The sequence below is a fragment of the Balaenoptera physalus genome (genome assembly GCF_965194825.1).
Source record: "Balaenoptera physalus genome assembly, chromosome: 13".
NCBI lineage: Eukaryota > Metazoa > Chordata > Mammalia > Artiodactyla > Balaenopteridae > Balaenoptera > Balaenoptera physalus.
In genome coordinates, this window is record NC_138892.1 from 10,435,726 (window position 1) to 10,455,250 (window position 19,525).

General features: G+C 56.9%; 1 protein-coding gene across 6 annotated transcripts; it reads right to left on the reverse strand.

Annotated features, from left to right (window-relative positions):
• Positions 1-1,952: 1,952 nt before the first annotated feature.
• PICK1 (protein interacting with PRKCA 1) lies at positions 1,953-18,967 on the reverse strand. 6 transcript variants are annotated; one of them, XM_082420059.1, is made up of 13 exons: positions 18,744-18,966; positions 18,376-18,473; positions 17,135-17,292; positions 13,443-13,571; positions 11,491-11,557; positions 10,180-10,269; positions 7,687-7,740; positions 6,868-6,930; positions 5,769-5,902; positions 5,280-5,372; positions 4,405-4,455; positions 3,253-3,397; positions 1,953-2,788 (listed from the first exon to the last, which is right to left on the reverse strand). In XM_082420059.1, the coding sequence occupies exons 2-13, from the start codon at positions 18,395-18,397 to the stop codon at positions 2,514-2,516; spliced, it is 1,281 nt and encodes a 426-aa protein (XP_082276185.1). In that variant the 5' UTR covers positions 18,398-18,473; positions 18,744-18,966; the 3' UTR covers positions 1,953-2,513. The 6 variants fall into 6 exon arrangements, with proteins under 6 accessions (XP_082276185.1, XP_082276184.1, XP_082276188.1 ...); XM_082420058.1 differs by having other exon boundaries at positions 18,647-18,966; XM_082420062.1 differs by having other exon boundaries at positions 17,135-17,246; positions 18,797-18,964.
• Positions 18,968-19,525: the final 558 nt, after the last annotated feature.

Below are 19,525 nucleotides of genomic sequence, written 5' to 3' on the forward strand. Positions count from 1 at the left end.
ACTCCCCCCACCCCCCCCCCCCCCACCGGCCGTGGGTGTTGGGGAGGAAGTGGCAGAGGTTGGGGAGGAAGTGGCAGAGGTGGAGGACGGCAGGGGAAAGTGTCCCAGCTCCAGCCCTGCTGCTCGGAGCTGTACACTGAAGCCCCCGCTGGCAGCACCTGCCGCTGGAGCAGCCCAGAGCAGAGAAAGAGCACGGGTCCGAGAGGCGGGCTGGGGCTGGATCCTGGCCCTGAGCCCCGGGCTCCTCTCGCACACTGGAGGTGGAGAGTACCTGACTCTATGACTCCATCCTGTGGAGAGCAGGGGGGTGGGGGAGGGGGAACGGCACCTGCCCTGCCCCCTCACCTTCCTAAGAGGGACCCTCTCCCAGCCCGGCTCTGGGTCTCCTCTCTCTAGGGAATAAACTCGGGTGTCCTGGGACCTTTGCTCTGGACACACGTCCCTATGGACGCCACTGCTGACCCTGGCATCTGCTCCCCCGCCCGCCAGTGGAGTCCCAGGGATAGCTCCTCAATGGCACTTGGAGTCAAGTGCAGGGAGCTCCAGGTCTCACCCTGGCTAGGAAGGTTTAGGGAGCTATTTAAGTATTCCTTCTCTTCCCACAAACTAGACACCCCTTTCCTTGCCTCCCTCCCTCCAAATCACCAGCTTGGTGACCCGGGCCCAGTGGAGGAAGCAGCCTTCCCACCGCAGACCCTGACTCCATTCATCCGTACTCCTCAGGGGAGCCCACTCCACTGGTGACCCCCTCCGCACTGGTCTCATTTTCCATCCATGCCCCAGGAAGGTGTGGGGAGCCCCTGCAGATGCCTGGCCAACTTACACTGTGTCTGTGGTTTCCCCTAAGCCACTACAACAGTGACTACATCTTATTTTAACAAATCCTCACGGAGCACTGACTGTGCCAGGCACCGTGCTAAGCCCTTCACAAATGTTAACTCATCTAATCCTCAGTAAGGACCCAAGAAGGTAGGTACCCTCATTAGCCACACTCACAGATAGGGAAACTGAGGCACAGGAAGTGAGGAGGTAGCTCAGGGTCACAGAAGCTATGACCGGAACCTAGGCTGTCGGTTCCAGTCTGTGCCCTTGGCCTCCACACTGGCTGCCCCTTCAGGGAGGTGGTATAGTCTGACGGTTCTAGGGGATCTACGTGGTGACAGCCCATCCCTCTCTCCACACTCCCAATCCTGCCTGAGGATCCCATTCGCGTTTCTGCCCGGGACCCACACACGCAAACCTAGTAAGCAGGAAACTACCCCCCGCCCCGGCCATTGTGGACCCTGCCCACCTCTCACACCCTCTTGCACCCCTCCCATTCTCAGGACGAGCACATATTTCATGGTCCAAACAGGGACACTTTGAGAGTGAAAAGGGCCACTGTAAATAATCACACTAGGGCCACAGGTGTGGACTGGGACTGCCCAGGTGAAGCCAGACACGCGGGGTACTAGCGTGGTACCGCCCACTGGGCTTCTCCCCTCGGCCCTGGCAGAACAGGCGACCTGGAATGGCTGGGGCACCCTTAGCACTCTCCCCAGTTTGGGGCCTCGGGTCCTCCTGACCCAGTATCTGCCCTGCCCTTCCCCAGATAAAGGTTGAGTTCATGGCCAGAAGCACTGAAGGATCAAAGATGAGGGAGGATGTAAGAGGCTCCACAGAGCAGAAAGCCTGGGAGGCAGGGGGAAAAGCGGAGTCTTCTGAATTTGATGGATCTGAGTCCAGATCCCACTCTGTCCCTGTACACCATGTGGCCTTGAGCAAGCCTCTTCTGAGCCTCAGTTTCCCATCTGTAAATGGGGACAGTAGTGCTAATCCACACGACTGCTGTGAGGAGTCAGTGCTATAAAGGGAATGTCAGTAAACCTTGTTGCCCCGCCTTGGTGATCAGGGGGCAGAAGAGGGGGGCGTCGAGGGGAGAGAGGGTCTGAGGCCACTGCAAAGAGCCCGGCTCCATCTGGGTTTGTGTTTATTCACTACAGGCCCAGCGCCCAGCCCCTCCCCAGGGAAGTGGCTGAGCGAGGGAATAAAATAAAGGCCGCCGAGGTGAGTGTGGACTGGGGTGGGGCCAGCCTAGGGCAAGGTGAGGGTGCATGTGAAACCCTGGTCCCAAGCTCGGCGGTCCACATGCGGCCCCCTCCCGGCAGGGCTCCGGGGGCCCAGTGGAGGTGCCCACGAGGAACGGCTCCTGGACTCCCTGCCACCTCCAGCCCCTCTTCCTTTCTGCCCTCTTTCTCCTTCCTAAGGCAGGTCCAGAGACCAAGCTCTCCAGCTGGCTGGGGAGGTGGGGAGGGAAGGTAGAGGGGCCAGTGTCCAGGTCCCAGGCCATGGCCCGGTGCCTTTCCTGGGCGGGCGCCCGGGTTCACTGTGCTGGGACAGAGGAGCAGGGAGGCAGGCGCCCCAAGCCAGCAGGCCTTTATGCGCCACCCTGTTGTGCGGCAGCCCTGCCCCCACTCCCGTGCTGCCATCCTCCCACTCGCCCTACCCCCCAGATCCGCACCCCAAGGGGGCACTCAGGAGTCACACCAGCTTCCGCCCTTGTCCAGGGGCCCGGCAGCCCCCCGCGCATCCCTGGATGGCTCCCCGGCTGCCGTGTCCTCCTCGTCTTCCTCCCCCTCGTCCTCGCCGTCAGTGAACTCATCCTGGCTGAGGCCGTAGGCCAGCGTGGTGTGGGCCAGGTCCACCTCGATGGGGAAGACGTCGGCGTCACGCAGCACTGAGTAGCAGTCGTTGTAGTACTTGGACATGGTGGACACGAAGCGCTGCAGCTGGAACACGATGTCCTGGACTGGGGCAGGAGGGCGGGCAGACGGGCGCCAGTGGGCCGGGGCTGCCTGCGCGTGGCGAAGACCCTCCCTGCCCGCCTGGGCATCCCATCATGCACCTCACTGACCCCTCGTGCCCCGGGAGGGGGCAAGGCCAGGGCTGCCCAGCCCTGCACAGAACCCAGGCCGCCTCCCAGCTCCCAGTCAGGCAGTGGAAGAGCCCTGCCAGGGTGGGGGGATGGTGGACTACACCCCAAGGAGCCCACGGGGCACGGCCAGTCCCACCCAGGCCAGGCTCCAGGAAGCTCCCATCCTGGGTCTGACTCAGAGCTCTGCCATGCGCTGGCCCTGGGAGCTCAGGTAAGTACTGTACCTCTCTGGGCCACAGTTTTCCCAGCTCTGAAATGGGGAGAGGATGGTGTAGGGGTTGCCCGAGGCAGGGTGTGGCCCGCGGGCCGGGCACCTGCCCACAGCCCACACCCCTCACCGTGCTTCTGGTCCAGCAGCTCCATCTTCTCCAGCACGTCCTTGCGCATCTGGGAGAAGCGAGCGCGGGCCTCCTGGCGGCAGCGCAGGATCAGGCGGTACTCGTAGTTGCCTGTGCTCACGCGGTACAGGGGCTCCCCTAGAGCCTGGGGCAGGGGAAGCACATCAGGGACCCTGGGGGGGGTGGGGAGCCTGCTCTGGGGCAGAGGGGGGCGGGGGCAGGGAGGCTGCAGAGCCGACCCACCGGCTCACCCCCCTGCACAGCACGGCACTCTTCAAAGCTACCATGGCTCCCCATTTCTGAGGCGCCAGGACCGCTAGAAGCGCTTAGTGATAGCTTTGTGAAAAAAAACAACCAAAAAACCAAACCCTTGCCACATTAAATAAATGAATATTTAGTCACAGATGGACCCTGATATCAAAAATATTAAAAACAGGCTTCCCTGGAGGCACACTGGTTAAGAATCCGCCTGCCAATGCAGGGGACACGGGTTCTAGCCCTGGTCCAGGAGGATCCCACATGCCGCGGAGCAACTAAGCCCGCAAGCCACAACTACTGAGCCTGCGCTCTAGAGCCCACGAGCCACAACTACTGAGCCCACGCACCATAACTACTTAAGCCCATGCGCCTAGAGCCCGTGCTCTGCAACAAGAGAAGCCACTGTCATGAGAAGCAACAAAGAGTAGCCCCGCTCGCTGCAACCAGAGAAAGCCCACGCGTAGCAACGAAGACCCAACACAGCCAAAAATTAATACATAAAAAAAAAAATTAAAAATTAAAAAAAATCTATTAAAAAAAATTTAAAAGAAGTAAAAAACCACCTCTCAGGAGTGAGGAAAGTCAATTTTTCCCTGCAAGAGCCCCACAAAGTCTGGGGGGCAGCTGGTGTGGGAGCAGGCACTGGGAGTGTTCCACAGCAAGCTGGCCAGCACTCCGAGGCCCGGAGGGGCCAGGGGTGGGGGGATCGCCCCAAATCTCCAGAAACAAGAGCCTGGCCAAACCCCCAGACCTCTCCTGGATTGGCCTGGCCCACCTGGTGTCCCTGGCAGACCCAGCCCATTCTTGGGGCTCTGTGAGGTAGGCAGGGGAAGATGTGTGCACCCTGAGCCTTTCCAATACCACAGCCGTGCCCCCTCCCGCCGTGGCACTCACAATGCAGCTGTATTCCTCGTCATCCATCTCCTTCACCTTCAAGCAGTACGACTGTGGGACAGGTGAGGCCAGGTTGTCAGAGGGGCTGCACCACCTGGGTGCCCACCCTGATGTCCCCAGTTCCTCCCATGCCACGCTGTACCCCTCGGCCACCCAGAGGAGCCGGTGTGCCAGGCCTCATGGGCCCTGCGCACCCTCAGCTGGGATGAGCCGAGACGTGTCAGGGAGAGGCTGGCCCCTCAGTCAGACTGGCCTTTGCTCGGGAGGCTCAGGACAGCAAGGGCACTCATCTAGGAGGGTGGAAAGGGCCTGAGAGACAGCCCAGCGTTTACCACACTCAAGTCCCAAGAGATGTTCTGGGAAAAAAGGTTCCATGGTCCAAAGAGCTTGGGAAGGCCCCTGAAGACCTATGTTACGTATGGGTCTATCAAAGGCTCTGACAAGTCCTCAAGCAAAGGACCTTGGCCTCTTTGATGGAGTATTTTTCCTCATCTCCTTTCACCACAGAATTATTATTTGAACATAAAACTCATTAACATCCCTTGGTACCCACTTTATAACCACTGACCTAGTCTAATCCATTGTTAAAGTGACCGAAAGAATTCCCATGGGGTCAGAGTGCTCCAGAGTGAGGGCTCTACCCACCCCAGGCTCCCAGGGGCTCCTCTGAACAGTCGAAGCAGGGCCTAGGCTGCTTCCTGATTCCCCAGCACCTCCCTAGGCCCCTGGTCCCACCTCCTCAATCAGATGTGACCAAGGTTCTGGCCCTGCCCTGCTGGCCACCGTGTGGCCGACTGAGGAGGGGCAAATCTCCAGGTGGGCTCTGACCCCAGCAGGCCAGGCCCACACCCCCGCAGAGGCTGGAGACCACTTACCAGGTACTCAAACTTCACGTCCAGGTACTTCTTGATGGTGAGGCGAGTGTCTGGGATGGCTTTGTTGAGGTACGTGTTCAGGTCCGTCAGCATCTGGAAGGGGAGGATGGGGCGGACGCTTAAGCCCCCATGGGCAGAGGGGTCAGGCTGGCCAGGGTGGCAAGGAATGGCACTGATGTGTCAATCCTTCTAGTGGACTCAGGTGTCAGAGCCAAAGGGCACTCCTAGACAGCCTTGTCCATTTCAAGGACGAGAAGACAGACCAGGTCAAGGGCAAGCTGTAACTCTGGTGGAGCCAGGGCCAGAAAAAAGCCTGGAGGTCAATGCTGAGGCCACGGAGGAGGAGCGACTCACCCATGGTCAGCTGTGTAGGAGACCAAGCCAGGACCGGCCCCCCGGTGCTCCGACTCCAGAACAGGACCCTTTCTGCTCGCCACCCTGCCCCCTCCCCCATCACGTGCTGACATACACACGTTCCACAGGACCTACCGGCTTGATGGTCTTCAGCAGCCGGATACCAAACTTCTCAATGCTGCGGTGGGCGTCGGCGAACTTCACGAAAGCCTCACTCGCAGCTGGCTGGGGCTCCCGCACCCCAATCACGGAGAACACGTCCCCAAAGGCTGCGTGACAAGTTTGTCCTGAAGGGTGCCCCTACTTGACCCCTTAACGGAGAAGCCGGGGATTTGTTGGGGAGAAGCAAGGCGGGGGGTGTGGCAGGCTGGAGGCCAAGGTCTGCCCGAGGTCTGCGTCCCAAGGGAGGTGGGTCTACACCTCAAGAAAGGTGAATCTATACCCCTAAGAGAGTTGGACCTACATCCCCAAGGAATGTAGATTCCAGTGTAGACACCTGAGTCTACACCTTGAGGAAGCTGGGTCTACATCCAAGGGAGCTGGCCCTCATTCCCCACAGCGACCAGACCATGGAGAAGGCTGGGTCAAGGTTGAAGGAGGTGAAATTGTCTGGGGGCAGAGTACTAGTCTGGGAATCTGGGCCTTAGGTCAACTCTGCCCCTAGGGAGCTGCGTGACCACTTTTTCTATCTGGGCTTTGTTTTCCCAACTGCAAAACGGGGTTAACTGTAGCTTCCCTGCCCAACTAATAACAAACTTGTAGGAAACGAGATCACAAAGAAGGAAGGGCCTCGTACATTGTAAGCGGCAGTACAGGTAGACGGGACAGGGCCCAGAGGAGTAACTGTGCCCCACAGAAGACAAGCTGGTCTAGGGGACTTCCCTAGCGGTCCAGTGGTTAGGACTCTGCGCTTCCACTGCAGGGGGCCCAGGTTCAATCCCTGGCCGGGGAACTAAGATCCCACAAGCCGTGCGGTGCGGCCCAAAAAAAAAGACTAGCTGGTCTACATGCTCCCCGCTGGCCCCATTATTGCTACACCCCAGCATCTAGACAGTGCCCAGCCCAAACCTGGCCTGAGGTCAGATGCTGCAGTGTCTGCCTGAGCATGGGCATGAGAAAGGCCCCAGGGAGGAGCTTGGCCGCACCCTCACTGTATGGGTGTAGGGGAGGTGCTGAGCCCAGAGGGTGACAAGGGTTTTTCCAGGGTCACGCAGCAGGTTTGGGGCATCCTTACCCCGGTGCGTCTGCGACAGCTCATAAAAGGCCCGTAGGAGGTTCTTGGTGTGCTCTGTCATCCCTGTGGGAGAGACCCAACCGAGGGGGGCTGGGGGCACATGGTGGGGACCACACTGGCCCAGGACACGGCCTCCAAACGCCCACCCCACCCCGAGGCCCTCACTGTTCCTGGGTTTCAGACTCTTCTTGCTAGGTTTACATGTGCCATTATTTGATTTTTATGGGCATGTATTACTTTTACAATCAGAAAAAGTATGTCTTGGGCTTCCCTGGTGGCGCAGTGGTTAAGAATCCGCCTGCCAATGCAGGGGACACGGGTTCAAGCCCTGGTCCGGGAAGTTCCCAAATGCCGCGGAGCAACTAAGCCCGTGCGCCACAACTACTGAGCCTGTGCTCTAGAGCCCGCGAGCCACAACTACTGAGCCCGCGTGCTACAACTACTGAAGCCCGCGAGCCTAGAGCCCGTGCTCCGCAACGAGAAGCCACGGTGATGAGAAGCCCACGCACCGCAACAAAGAGTAGCCCCCGCTCGCTGCAACTAGAGAAAGCCTGCGAGCAGCAACGAAGACCCAACACAGCCAAAAATAAATAAATTTATTTTAAAAAAAAAGAAGTATGTCTTAAGATTTTTTTTCCTTAAGAATATTTAATGGCCATGGTCCTAGAATTGTGTAGGCTGGCACTCTGCCCCCACTGCCATCATCTTTAGAGCAGGGCTCCAGAGCTCCACCTCAGGGCAGAGCCAGTGCCAGGCACTTCCCAGATTGGGATACCCAACCCACCACGGGGCTGCCAGCCAGAGGGTGCGCCTGCCCACCTTTATACAGCTCAGCGGTCCGCTCCAGCTCCTCAAGCCTCTTGACAAGCCCATCTGTGGGGATCAGAGAGCCACAGGGTCAGGCGAGAGACCCACAAGTCACCTGAGCCAGGCTTGGGAGGGGCAGTGTCGCCCCCAGAGGAGCAGCACAGGACGTGGTCCCAGGGAGGGGGATTTGGCACCTCAGGGTCAGCTGGGCTCACTGGTGTTCTGCAGAGAGCCCTGCACGCCCAGACAAGTGGGGGCAGGCAGGGCAGCCCTCAGGATGCTCCTGAGATAAGCGCCACCCCAGCAGGCTGGGACACAGCAAAGGGGCAGAAAGGTGAAGAGGATGCGGGTACGTCCAGAAATCAGGAGTGAAAACCAGTTGGGCCCTCCCCAAGGCCAAGCCCGCGGGTGGCTCCCCATGGCCAGCAGAAGGCAGGCCCATGCCTGGCAGTCAAGGCCCTGGGACTTCTAACATACTCCCTGCTGATGGCCAAGGAGGCCCATGCCTGGCAGTAAGGCCCTGGGACTTCTAACATACTCCCTGCTGATGGCCGAGGAGCAAGGCAGTCAGAGACAAGCAGGAGAGACGGGACGCCTCGACAATAACTCTAAGGTAGGCTCAAAGGCAGCCCCTACCACCACCGGCCGGCTCAGAGGCGAGAGCAATCTGGGGAGGGGAGAGAAACTCAGCGAGGGCTTCGAGGAAGAGCTTGCACGGGAGCGGGCCCTGGTGATCATCTTCGCTGGCTTCACAGGTAGTTTATTGAGCGCCCACTGTGTGCCGGACCCCGTTAGGCCCAGGAATGCCCGCGGTGAGTGAAATCTGAGTTGTGCCCTCAAGGCTCACAGTCCAGCAGTGACAGTGGCCAGGCCGTGACTGGCAGGGACAGTAAGGGCTGTAAGCTGAGGGGCAGGGGCAGCTGCCTCACCTCAAGGGCTCAAGACGGGAGCAAGCGGATTGCCAGGGAGGGGGCCGCATTCCAGATCGGGGTGGGTGGGACCCCCACCAGCACCGAGTGGCACCCTCCTCCACTCCAACAGGGCTGAGGTCCACCCCCGACTCCCCACCGGAAGCACTGGCAGCAACTGCAGGGCAGGGCCCATGCTGGTGACGTCCTTGCCCAGCACCTCCTAGACAGGGCCTGGCCTTACTGAGTGCCCTCCACGCAGCTCAGTCTTTCTTCCACATGAGCCTTGGAGGCAGAGACTACTTTGCTCATCTTGTAGAGAAAATCGAGGGACAGAGAGGTAAAGCAACTTGCCTAAAGGCACACAGTGAGGGCTGTGCAGGCTGGGGTGCCCTCTGCCCCCCAGTCTCCCGTGCTGACCTGGGCCAGGGTTTTCAGAGTGGCAGGAGAGAAGGGGAGTAGCAGAAGCCGGGCCTGGGCCTTTCTCTGGGCAGAGAAGGCGGCTGTGTGTTGGGCTGTCAGGGAGGAAGGCCCGGGCTCTGGGGGCTGGAAGGGAGCACCTCAGAGGTCTTCAGGAGGCTTCGGCCACCGGGCTGGCCTCCAGGCCCTGGCTCCCCAGAGCCTTGGGCCCCGGCCAGCCTGGCAGGGAAGGAGCCACGTAAGTGCCCTGCTGTTGTTTTTAGCTGGGTCATGGGACATCATGACAGCTTCAATTTTAGAAACCCTATTTAAGGCTGGGGAAATTGCAAGGTCTGGGGGGAAAAACACAACAACCAGTTCTAATTTCATCCCAACGCATGGTAACTACAGTAACAGGGATTTATAGACACCAAGAAGCTGGAAATAGCAGCCGCCACTTTTGTACCCCATTTGGAACAAGCTCAGACCCCCCCCCACAACCCCGCATCCCAGCCAATAAAGCCCAGTGTGCTCAGCTGAGCCTACAATGTATGTAGGTATTTATATCTGTCCCCACACGTACACAGCAGAGCTGCTGCTATTTATAAACTCAGGCTGGTGACAGCAGGAGCAGGACCGAGTGTTTCACTGGCCCCCTGGGGAGAGAGCGCGTGTGTGTGTGTGTGTGTGTGTGTGCGTGTGTGTGCACACATGCGTGGGCGCGAATGTGCGTGTATGCGGTTTTCCCCCAGCCCGAGGCGGGCAGCAGCGCCACCTCCTGGAGAGAGGCGGGGCAGAGCGGGCAGTGTGGGAGCAGCGCAGTGCATGCTGGGGTGACAAGAGGGCACAGGGTGGAACTAGGCTGGCGGGGGGTGGAGGGGGTGGGGGGTGTGTGGGGGGGAGGCCTTGCCTGTGTGAGAGCAGCTGGGGGCAGTGGCGAAGGCACCAGCTTGGGGAGCTGGAGGGAGGCACCTCCCCACCATGAATTTGTCTCATCTGTGACCTGGGCCTGTGAACCCTTGCTGGGGAATGGAGGACACTGGCTGTAAGATGCCTACGCTGACTACTGTGAATGCTCTGGGAGCGGGAGAGGCCTCCAAGGGTGCAGCCTGGTGGGCAGCCATGGTGCCCCTGCCCCTGAGGCCTGGGCCTGAGTCCCCCGCGACCGAGGGTCAGGGGGTGAAAGGAGGGGACTCACCATTGCACAGGATGGCCCGGCTCAGGCCCAGAGCATCTGCGGTCCCCGAACTCATGTTCTCGACCAGCCGATGCTTCACCTTCTTCAACACTGGGACCAGGTGAGAAAGGGACTCAGTGAGGTAGAGTCTGGGCCCCCAGGCCATCCCTGCCCCTTCGCAACTCACTGGGAGCGACACTAGGGGCAGAAGGGGTTGATCTGGGGTTTGGTGTGTGGGTGACTGTGAAGTAGGGAGGGTCCCAGTGAGGGGTTCTGGGCCCCCGCCCTGTTCACTCTCTACCTGAGGGAGGCGCTGGGAGCCTGGAAGGGGTAAATATGTAAAGCGCTTAACCAAAGGCCTGGCACTCAAAGTGGCTACTGGCTACCACTGAGAGCCCAGAGCTGCCCAGGCTTGATACGAGCTGACAGGCCGACCGCGGAGAACCTCTCCTCCATCTCTCCTCCACTTCCGGGAGCAGAGGCGCCATCAGTGACAGCTGGCCTCAGGCTCCAGACTCGGTTACTGCATATGTGGTCACACACTCGGTCCTTGGAAGGGGACTAGGATGGGACCAGAGGGTTTTAGAGGAAGAACCTCCAGGACAGACTTGATCTGCCCTTAGCCTCTTTCCTTAAAAACCAGGAGGAGGCTCTGGCCCAAGGGTGTAGGAAAAGGGTGCTGGATCCCAGAGCCAAGAGATCTGGGTGTGCCTTCACCCAGGGGACACAGCGTCTCTCTGGATCTCGGGCCTTGACCTGGAATGAAGGGGCTAGCCCAGAGGACCTTGAAGCTACTGTCCAGCTCTTGAGCCTTGAAGCTTCCACAGAACCAAGGCCCAGACCCTCTAGCAGGAGGCAACATGTTCCAGGGCATGCTATGGGCAGAAGGGCTGGCTTCTGCCCCAAAGCTGAGGTCCAGTTCAGACCCTGAGCCTTTCTGGGAGCAGGTGCATAGAAGGGGCCAGGGCTGAGGAGGGGTATGCAGGTGGGCATGAGGTACCAGGCCCGGGCTGGGCTGCCCTCCCTTTCAGAAGGGTGAGGGACTGGGCCTGGTGAGCTGGAGGGCTGCCCTACAAAGGACAACCCTAGGGCAGCAAGGTCCCAGAGGAGGTGGCTGGGGGAAGCGGGGTAAAACACAGGGCAGGGAGAAACCAGGGACAGGTTCCTGGGACCAGCTGCAGGGGGAGTACCCCTGGGTCCTCCCAGGCCCTTTGGATCGGCTTGGTCAGAAGAGTCAGAGACCACAGCCATGTGAGTACTGATGCATTGTCATAAGAAGGCAGGACAGGGGCTTATGGGGCCACTGGACGCCACTGCCCCAGCCCAGCTTACCAATGTCCAGGGACATGCCCTGCTTAGGGTCTGCCTGCAGCTTGTTGTAGTGGATAGTCACCTCCCCCTGGAAAAGCAGGACAAGCAGAGTTGTGACGGAGTTCCCCGGACCCCAAGCCCCTTACCGGGGGAGGCCTGTTTGCCCTGGAGTTTGTGGTCATGAAAAAATCCTGAGCCCTGGAAAAAGGTACCTCCTTCTCTCACCACCCGCCAGGCCCTGGAGAATCAGCAGGGACAAGGGCAGACAAGGTCCCTGTTGACACTGAGCTTGCAGCCTGGCGATCTCTCATGTCCTGTGCCCCTGCCACCCCCATGCCATGGCCACACTCCAAACCTCTGCGACATCATTTTTCCTGCCACACAGAGGATCTTCTCCCGCGCTCTAAACCATCCCCATCCTCCCTCCATTCACTCCACAAACTGTCCCAGCACGTTCTCTGTGCCTGGTGCTGGGATGGAGGAAGCAGGTGCAGGGGCAGCCCCAGCACCCAAGGGCCTGAGGCCAGCAAGGGAGGCCGATGCAATTCAAGGAAATTACATGAATTGCAGTCTAGTGACTGGAAGAGAGGTGGCGCTCCTCCTGAGAAGCCTCCCCTGACCACGTGAGGCCACCCAGGTCACTCTCGTTCTTGAAATCCTAAGACCTTTGAACTTGGGACAGAATCCATTCAAATGCTAAACAGGATTTCAAAATTGCCTCCTAAGTGACCCGATGCAGGGAATCAGGGGTAGATGCAAAAGGCTCAGCACAGTGTGCTCAGGGCCGCCTTGGAGAGCAGCTGTGGGGAAAGGAAGGAGCGCTGCGGTGGCAGTCAGACCTGGGCTCTGGTCCAGCTGTGTGACCGCAAGCAAATCCTTCCCCCCACTCTGGGCACCAGTAAAATAGGGGCCGTATCTCTGCCTGGCACCCAAACGTGGGAGCTGGGGAGTCTGGGTGCAATGGCAAGGCTGTGCTCACACACCAAAAGCTCCTGTTCTCGTGGGCAACGTGAGGGGCTGGCGCGACACAGGCCTGGGAGGATAAGGAGGGTTCTGGTGAGTAGAGATGGGGGGATGAGGGAGAGGATCCAGAGGGGGCACATGCACCCCACTTCTGTACCAGAATGAAACACGGTACAGAGGACACAGAGGACGGATGGGAGGTGAGGAGAGGTTTGGATGGATGGGGTGAGGGAGCTCAAACACTCGGCCAAGCTCAACATACAGCTGGGACGCTTGACTCTCAGACTTTTAAATCATCCTGTGGCTTTGCACCTCCTTCACTGTTTTGGATTCCCAAGAGCTACTAGCAGCAAAAATCTCTAGGAAATGGCAAAAGGGCTGCATGCTTCCGGGACTGGCCGGAATGCTGCCTGCCATTCAGGGAGAGAGGGGCCCTGTGGGGAGAGGCCTTGGCCTGGAGCAGCGGGGGCAGGGAGGGGGAAGCCGGGAACAGGCAGAGTGCAGTGTGGTCTGCAGAACAGGAGACCATCCGCTGGACCAGGAGCTGCCCAGGGGACTGAAAGTTCCTACAGGGACAGGGGTTAGGGGGAGGGTTCCTTCTTTCCCTCTTACAACTTCCTGGGCCCAGCATGGCCCCGTGGACATTTACTGGATGTCTACTGACCCAGGTAGCTTCACCTCAGACTTCCAGCTTCGCCTCCGGCCCTGACTGGGGACACACTGGCCCTCCCTGAGGTGTGGTTCCAAGTCTGACAGCTCCCCTGGGAGCTCGAGGATGGGGACCTTTCAGTCCTGGTGCCCACTCTCTCACCAAGGCCCAGCACAAGTCCTGGATCATAAATAGTATCTACTGAATGAACACGGAAGAAACCCAGGGAGCTGGGGTGTGACCCAGACCCTGATGCACCGAGGAGGGAGCTGTGAAAGGGCCAGTCCCCCCTTCCAGGCCCTCTGGCAGGCTGGAGGTCTCAGAAGGGCCTCTGTGTCCCCAGTCCCGCAGCAGCCCTTACCTTCACCTCCTGAATCATCTTGGCCACCTCCACCTTAGTTTTTCCTTTGATTGACCTGCCATTGACCCCGGTGATCTCATCGCCAGCTGCCACAGTGCCGTCCAGCGCGGCTGGGGTGTTGTCAAACACCTGTGGGTGCATAAGGGGGGGTGGGCGGGGGAGAAAAGGAAAGCTGGGAAGAAACCTGGTGGGGGACAGTCATTCCCTCCACCCCAACCGGCACCTGGCTCCGTCCTGGTCTCTGCCCTCTATCCCTTAAGTGGTGCTGGAGAAGGGCAAGGGGAGAAAGCACCCTAACAGCCAGAAACAAGTGACCCACATTCTTGGGGGAGGGGAAGGGGGAACTGGAGGTAAATGCGACTGATGAGACTTTCCTCTTCTGGTATCAAATACACCAAACCTCACACGACCACAGGAGTGTTTGCTCCTCCCAAGCCATTTCCTGAGATTTTTTCCAACAACGCTGCACTGAGCTGACTCGGAGCCCCAAGGCACCACTTGTCAGTTCCTGCACTTCATCTCTGTCTCCAAGGAGCAAGGGCCCCACCACACACGTAAGCCCCTTCTCCCAAGATGACCCCTAACACAGGGTCTGCACTCACTGGCTGAGTGCAGCTGAATGTGACTGTTAAAGGACAGATGTATGGGGGACGCTCGGGGCGAGGGGTGAGCAGGCTACACAAGTGTGTGCAGAGCCGGACCCAAGAATACAGAAGTCCCATCAGGCAAAAACCGCTAGGAGAGACGCCAAAATTATTAGCTGTCTCCCCTATACCTTATCTTTAGTTTCCAAGTTTTCTATGCAAAGCACGTAGAAAGAATATTTCATGATGTTTCATATATGTTAATATTATAAGAAAAAAATGAAATAATTAAGACAAACGTTTCTTTTTGCTACCTTCCAGAATCACAATAAAAACATCATAATTATTTGAAAAAGAATGGTAAAGGAGATCACAACAATAAAAGATATATAGCTGTTTCTGGAAGATGGAACAGTGGGGATCCAAGGGCCTGCAGAGGGGGTTGATGAAAGAGAGCTAGTCTTTGCTGGAAACGGCCAGCAGGCCAGGAAACAGACCTCTGGAAACATCCTTAGGTGGGTGGAAGGCAAGGTAGAAAGTAGGGAGACAGACTCAACTCCAGGCTCCCTCCCCACCCACACAACCCTCCACGACCCCTTCTCTGGGGAACACAGAGGACACGGGAATGCCACTGCCTCAGCGCCAGCCACTGACTCCCTGCCCACATCCTGCTGGAGCTTCAGCAGTGGACGTTTCCCAGACCGTCGCGGGTTTTGGCAGACAATCTGCACTGAAGCCTCTGGGCCCCCCGAGGCAGCCGCAGGGATTAAGGCGGGGGGTCGGGGTGGGGGGGCAGGCAGGGACCAGCATTTCTGGAGTCTTCAGGCAGTGCCATCTGGTACAGCAGGAGAGCACATGGATGCTTTGGAGCCTGTCAGATCTGCTTTCTAACTTGGCCTCTATCACTTAGCCGGCTAGGGACCTGGGCCAGGAGCCTGGGTCTGCTCACCTATAAACCACACGAGGGCTTCCCTCGTGGCGCACTGGTTAAGAATCTGCCTGCCGATGCAGGGGGCACGGGTTCGAGCCCTGGTCCGGGAAGATCCCACGTGCCGCAGAGCAACTAAGCCCGTGCGCCACAACTACTGAGCCTGCGCCCTAGAGCCGGCGAGCCACAACTACTGAGCCCACGTGCCACAACTACTGAAGCCCGCACACCTAGAGCCCGTGCTCCGCAACAAGAGAAGCCAACGCAGTGAGAAGCCCACTCACGGCAAGGAAGAGTAGCCCCTGCTCGCCGCAACTAGAGAAAGCCCACGTGCAGCAGCGAAGACCCAACAGAGCCAAAAATAAATAAGTAAATAAATAAATTTATTTTAAAAATAATAATAATAATAAAGTATACGGGAGGATGTGCAGAGGTCATATGCAAACACTATGCCATTTTTAAAAAAAGACAAAAAAACAGCATGTTACTAGGCTCCAAGCTCTCTGAGGGCAGGGTCTCTGTTTTCTTGCTTTCTTTTCTCTAGTGGCTACGAAACAGCCTGGCCAGGCCCTCAGAAAATATTTCCCGAACATAATATCTGTTGTACTGATACTGATTTAACCAAAATTGGCACAATAACTATGTTGGGAAGATAGAGTGAGAAGAAACAGGTTTTGGAAGGAAGCTAAATTTTTATCTCCTAGACTGAGAGAAGCTGACAGATGTTTACAAGCGATAGACCAAAAAATAACAGGATAAGCATCTTACTGAGAAAAATGGGACCTCATACCTGAATCAACAGCTAAAAGGGTGGGAAGCGGTGTTGCTTCTGGGATTGGGGTGGGGGTAGGATTGAGGTGGGGGTAGGATTGAGGTGGGGGAAGGGTGGTGAGAAGGCGTCGAGCAGAGGGGATTGCTTATTTGACACCGGCCTTTTAGTACTCTTGACTTGTTCAAAGCAAGTCAGTCTTTGAATAAAATTAAAATTGACTTTTGAAAAAAATCAATTCTATTATTTTATAATCACAGTTCATATTAAGTACAAACCTGGCCCCCCACAGGTGGCAAGGGGGAGGTGGCAGGGGAGGGAGGCTGGGCAGGGAGACGGCAAGGAGGCCAGGCCTGGGGGAGGCCTCCCTAACACCTCCTGGACCAGAGAAGTCCAAAGCGCTCGTAAAGGCCACACCCTAAGCAGGCAAGACCAGATCCAGGGAATCTCCATCTTCAAGGCCTTAGAAGTGATTCTTTTGCAAGATCCTCAGAGAAACTGCAGTTTCCCATCTGCCACCAATGGCTACATAGCTGAGAAGGTTAAAACATAGCTGGAATCCAGGTCAAGTTTATGTCTGAGGGGGGCAAGCTTCCTTCCAAGGCTACAGAAAGATCACTGACTCTGACCAGCCACATAATAAACGAGGCCTGTCCCCACTCCTGCGTCACAGCTGACAGAATATCACCAGGGCAGCCCTTCTTATAAGGACCACAGAATTGTTCAGTATCGCTGGCAGATCATCTGGGAAAGTGAACTGTCATAAAAATAATAGCAGCTGCTATCGAGGGAGTGCTGCTTGAGGGTCGGACATTGTGTGATATCATTTTGTTTAATCTTCACAACAACCCAAAGATGCCCAGACCTACATATTTTATATCCCCATTTTCCAGGTGAGGAAACTGAGGCCCAGAGAGCTTAAGTAACTAGTTAATAAGCAGGGAAGCTTGCATTTGAACTCAGGCCATTATTATTTCATAGTCTTTTAGTCTTCCCACTATGCTTCACTTGTGTTAGTACCAAAGGCTGATGATTTTATTGATTCACTGATGACATTTTTAGTGAAGGTCCGCTATTTGCCAGGCATTGTACAAGGTGCTGACTGCAGTGAAAAAGCAAACTGGGATCCTGCCCTCATAGTGCAAAGAGTCTGGAAAAGAAGTTAGATACAGAACTAATGAGCAAATCCATGAGTACAAGATGGCGATAAGTGCTGAGAAGGAAAAGAACAGACTGAAATGACAGAGAAAAACAAGGGTGGACCTACTGACAGTGGGTGTTCGGGGAAGCCCCTCTGAAGAGAATGAGGAGTCAGCTGTGCAGAGGGGAGAAATGAACCTTTGTCACGCCCGAGCAGAGAGGTGGCTCGCCCCCTCCAGCACCTCCCTTCCACCTCCAAAGCACTCAATACCTGGACAATATACAGGCAGGGACAGTACTGGGCTCCTCCTCCAATGCTGATCCCAATCAGGTTCTGAGCATCCTTCTGCAAGGTCACCTTCCCAGGTACAGTAGGGATTCCGCTGGAGAGAGAAGCACGTGCAGCTGAGTCTCCTGGAGAAAGGATGACTGGAGGGACGGGGACAGACAGGCCTTCTAAAACTCCCAAGAGCCTCCAAGTGCCGCACAGCTTTTCTCTTTCTCACCTGGCCAAAAAGACAGCATTTTGTGCTGGAACGTCACAGAGCTCTTGGAGCCATGCTGATGGGGGATCAAATCCCAATTCAGCCATTTATCAGCTGTGGGACTTGGGTAAGTAAGTCACCCTCTCTGCATCTCAGTTTCCTCATCCATAAAATGGTACGGATAAAAAGCGGCCACTTTATCAAAGTTCTTAGAAGAAAGTACATGGAAGGCACTTAACACCAACCCAGCCCAGAGCAGGCACTCAGTAAAAATAGGTCCCCCTTCCCTTTCCTTCATTCTCCCTCTAAGATTTGAGTCAGACTCTATCCTTGTCACCTTCTCAGGCACATATGGAACATAACGGCCACCTCCTCCAGGAAGCCTTCTCCTGTTAAACTATCCATCACCCATCTCTCAATTGCTGTACTCAATTACTTCTCAGTTTTCACTATACATTAGCACTTATTTATGTTTTGTGGTAAATATTCTCATTTATTCTCTTATTCACCTGACAAACATTTGCTAACAACCTATTGATGCTGAGCACCATACTAAGTGCTGAGGACACAGAAAGGCATTGGACCCAGTCCTTGCTCTGAGGGAGGATATATTCTATTAAGGAAACTAACTTAATTTTTGAAAATCTGCCCCACTGATCATCTACGCTGGGGAGGAAGGTATGTTTATGATATTCCTATTCATCCTTCAAAATCTGGCTCAACTGTCACCTCCCCTATGAAGCCTTCCCTGAACACCCCAGCAGAGGCACTGCTTGGCCTGCTCGGTTCTCCTCGTAGCCAGGTCATTCTCCATTAGCACCCTTATGGCCCTGAACTGTATTTATCCATCAATGTGTCCACAGCCCCCTACAGATGGTGAGCTCCTGGAAGGGCAGGATTCATTTCTGCTACAGTACAAGACCTAATCTTCTGCTGAGAAGCAAGGGTCTGTGGAACTGGTAAGTCCAGGCACCTGAGAGACCTGGGGCTCCTGCAATAGTGGGACTTGGGGTAACAACATACTCACAGTTTATCCTCCTCGATGTCATAATCCAAGTCTGCAAACATGGTTCCGAGAGTTCCAGTGGGCTGGCTAACTGCCCAGCTCGGCAGGGGAATGGGGAACTGGATCCGAGAAAGAAAAGAGCGCGGGGCTTAGGGAACCAGTGCCTAAATGCCAACCCCAACCCCGGCGATGTGGGAGAGCCGGGCCCTCCCCCTCCCCTCCCCCTCCCCTCCCTTCCCTTCCGGACGATGGGGGTAGTCCCCGGGGTTGGGGGTGGGTAGGTGATTCTTACTAGGTACAGGGGGGACTCCAGGCCAGGGCGGGGCCTCAGATTCCAGAGCCCGCCCCACGGGTCTCCAGGCCGTTGGGAGCTCGCCTCTGTCGCTCACCGGAAGTGTCAGTACCACAGCCGGGTCCGGGCCAGGCTGGCACCTGAACCCACCTGCCGTTCCACCTGTCGGCGGCCGCGACTGTCGCGTCACTTCCGGGTGGACGCGGAAGTCCCGTCTTCCCGCACTGGGTATTTGCCCGGGTCCCTATAGGCAACCCTTCCCTCCCTGCCTCCCGGGGCTCCCAGAACGAGGAAAAAGAACAAGTATTGACGGAAGCTCCCCTTTAGCATGAAAAAGCGGAAATAGAGGAAACGTCCGGACAGGCCGACGGCGCTCAACCCCGCCCCTTGCCCTGTGGTCGCCGCCATCTTGGTAAGGTCAGGGTTCTTCCCAGCTTCCTCAGCGGGACGCCGGGGGACCAAGCCGCCTGGCTAGTTGCCGTGGCAACGGAAGCATCCTTAGGCGGGGACACCTTCAGAGAAGTTCAGCGGACTACAAACCCTGACACTTTCCCTTTCACATTTTCAGCACCCCCGTCCTAGGGTGCCGTCACTCCTCTACTAGAATGACAGTGTCCGAGCTGGAAGGATACTTCGAGATGCCAGCCTAACAGGAGTTTTGCAGGCCAGGAAACTAAGCGCCAGAGAGGGGAAGAGATTTTGTCCGGAGCCACCCACGGTTAATATAAGATCCAGATCTCGACCCTGAGACTCCTGCCACCTAGTTCAGTGCCCGTCTTAACACCTGCACACCTGTGGTCAGTGGCTCTGCTATTGACAGATTGGATTCCCTTCCCTTTCCTTTACGAGCCTCCTTTCTCCAAATGCAAACTAAGAGCA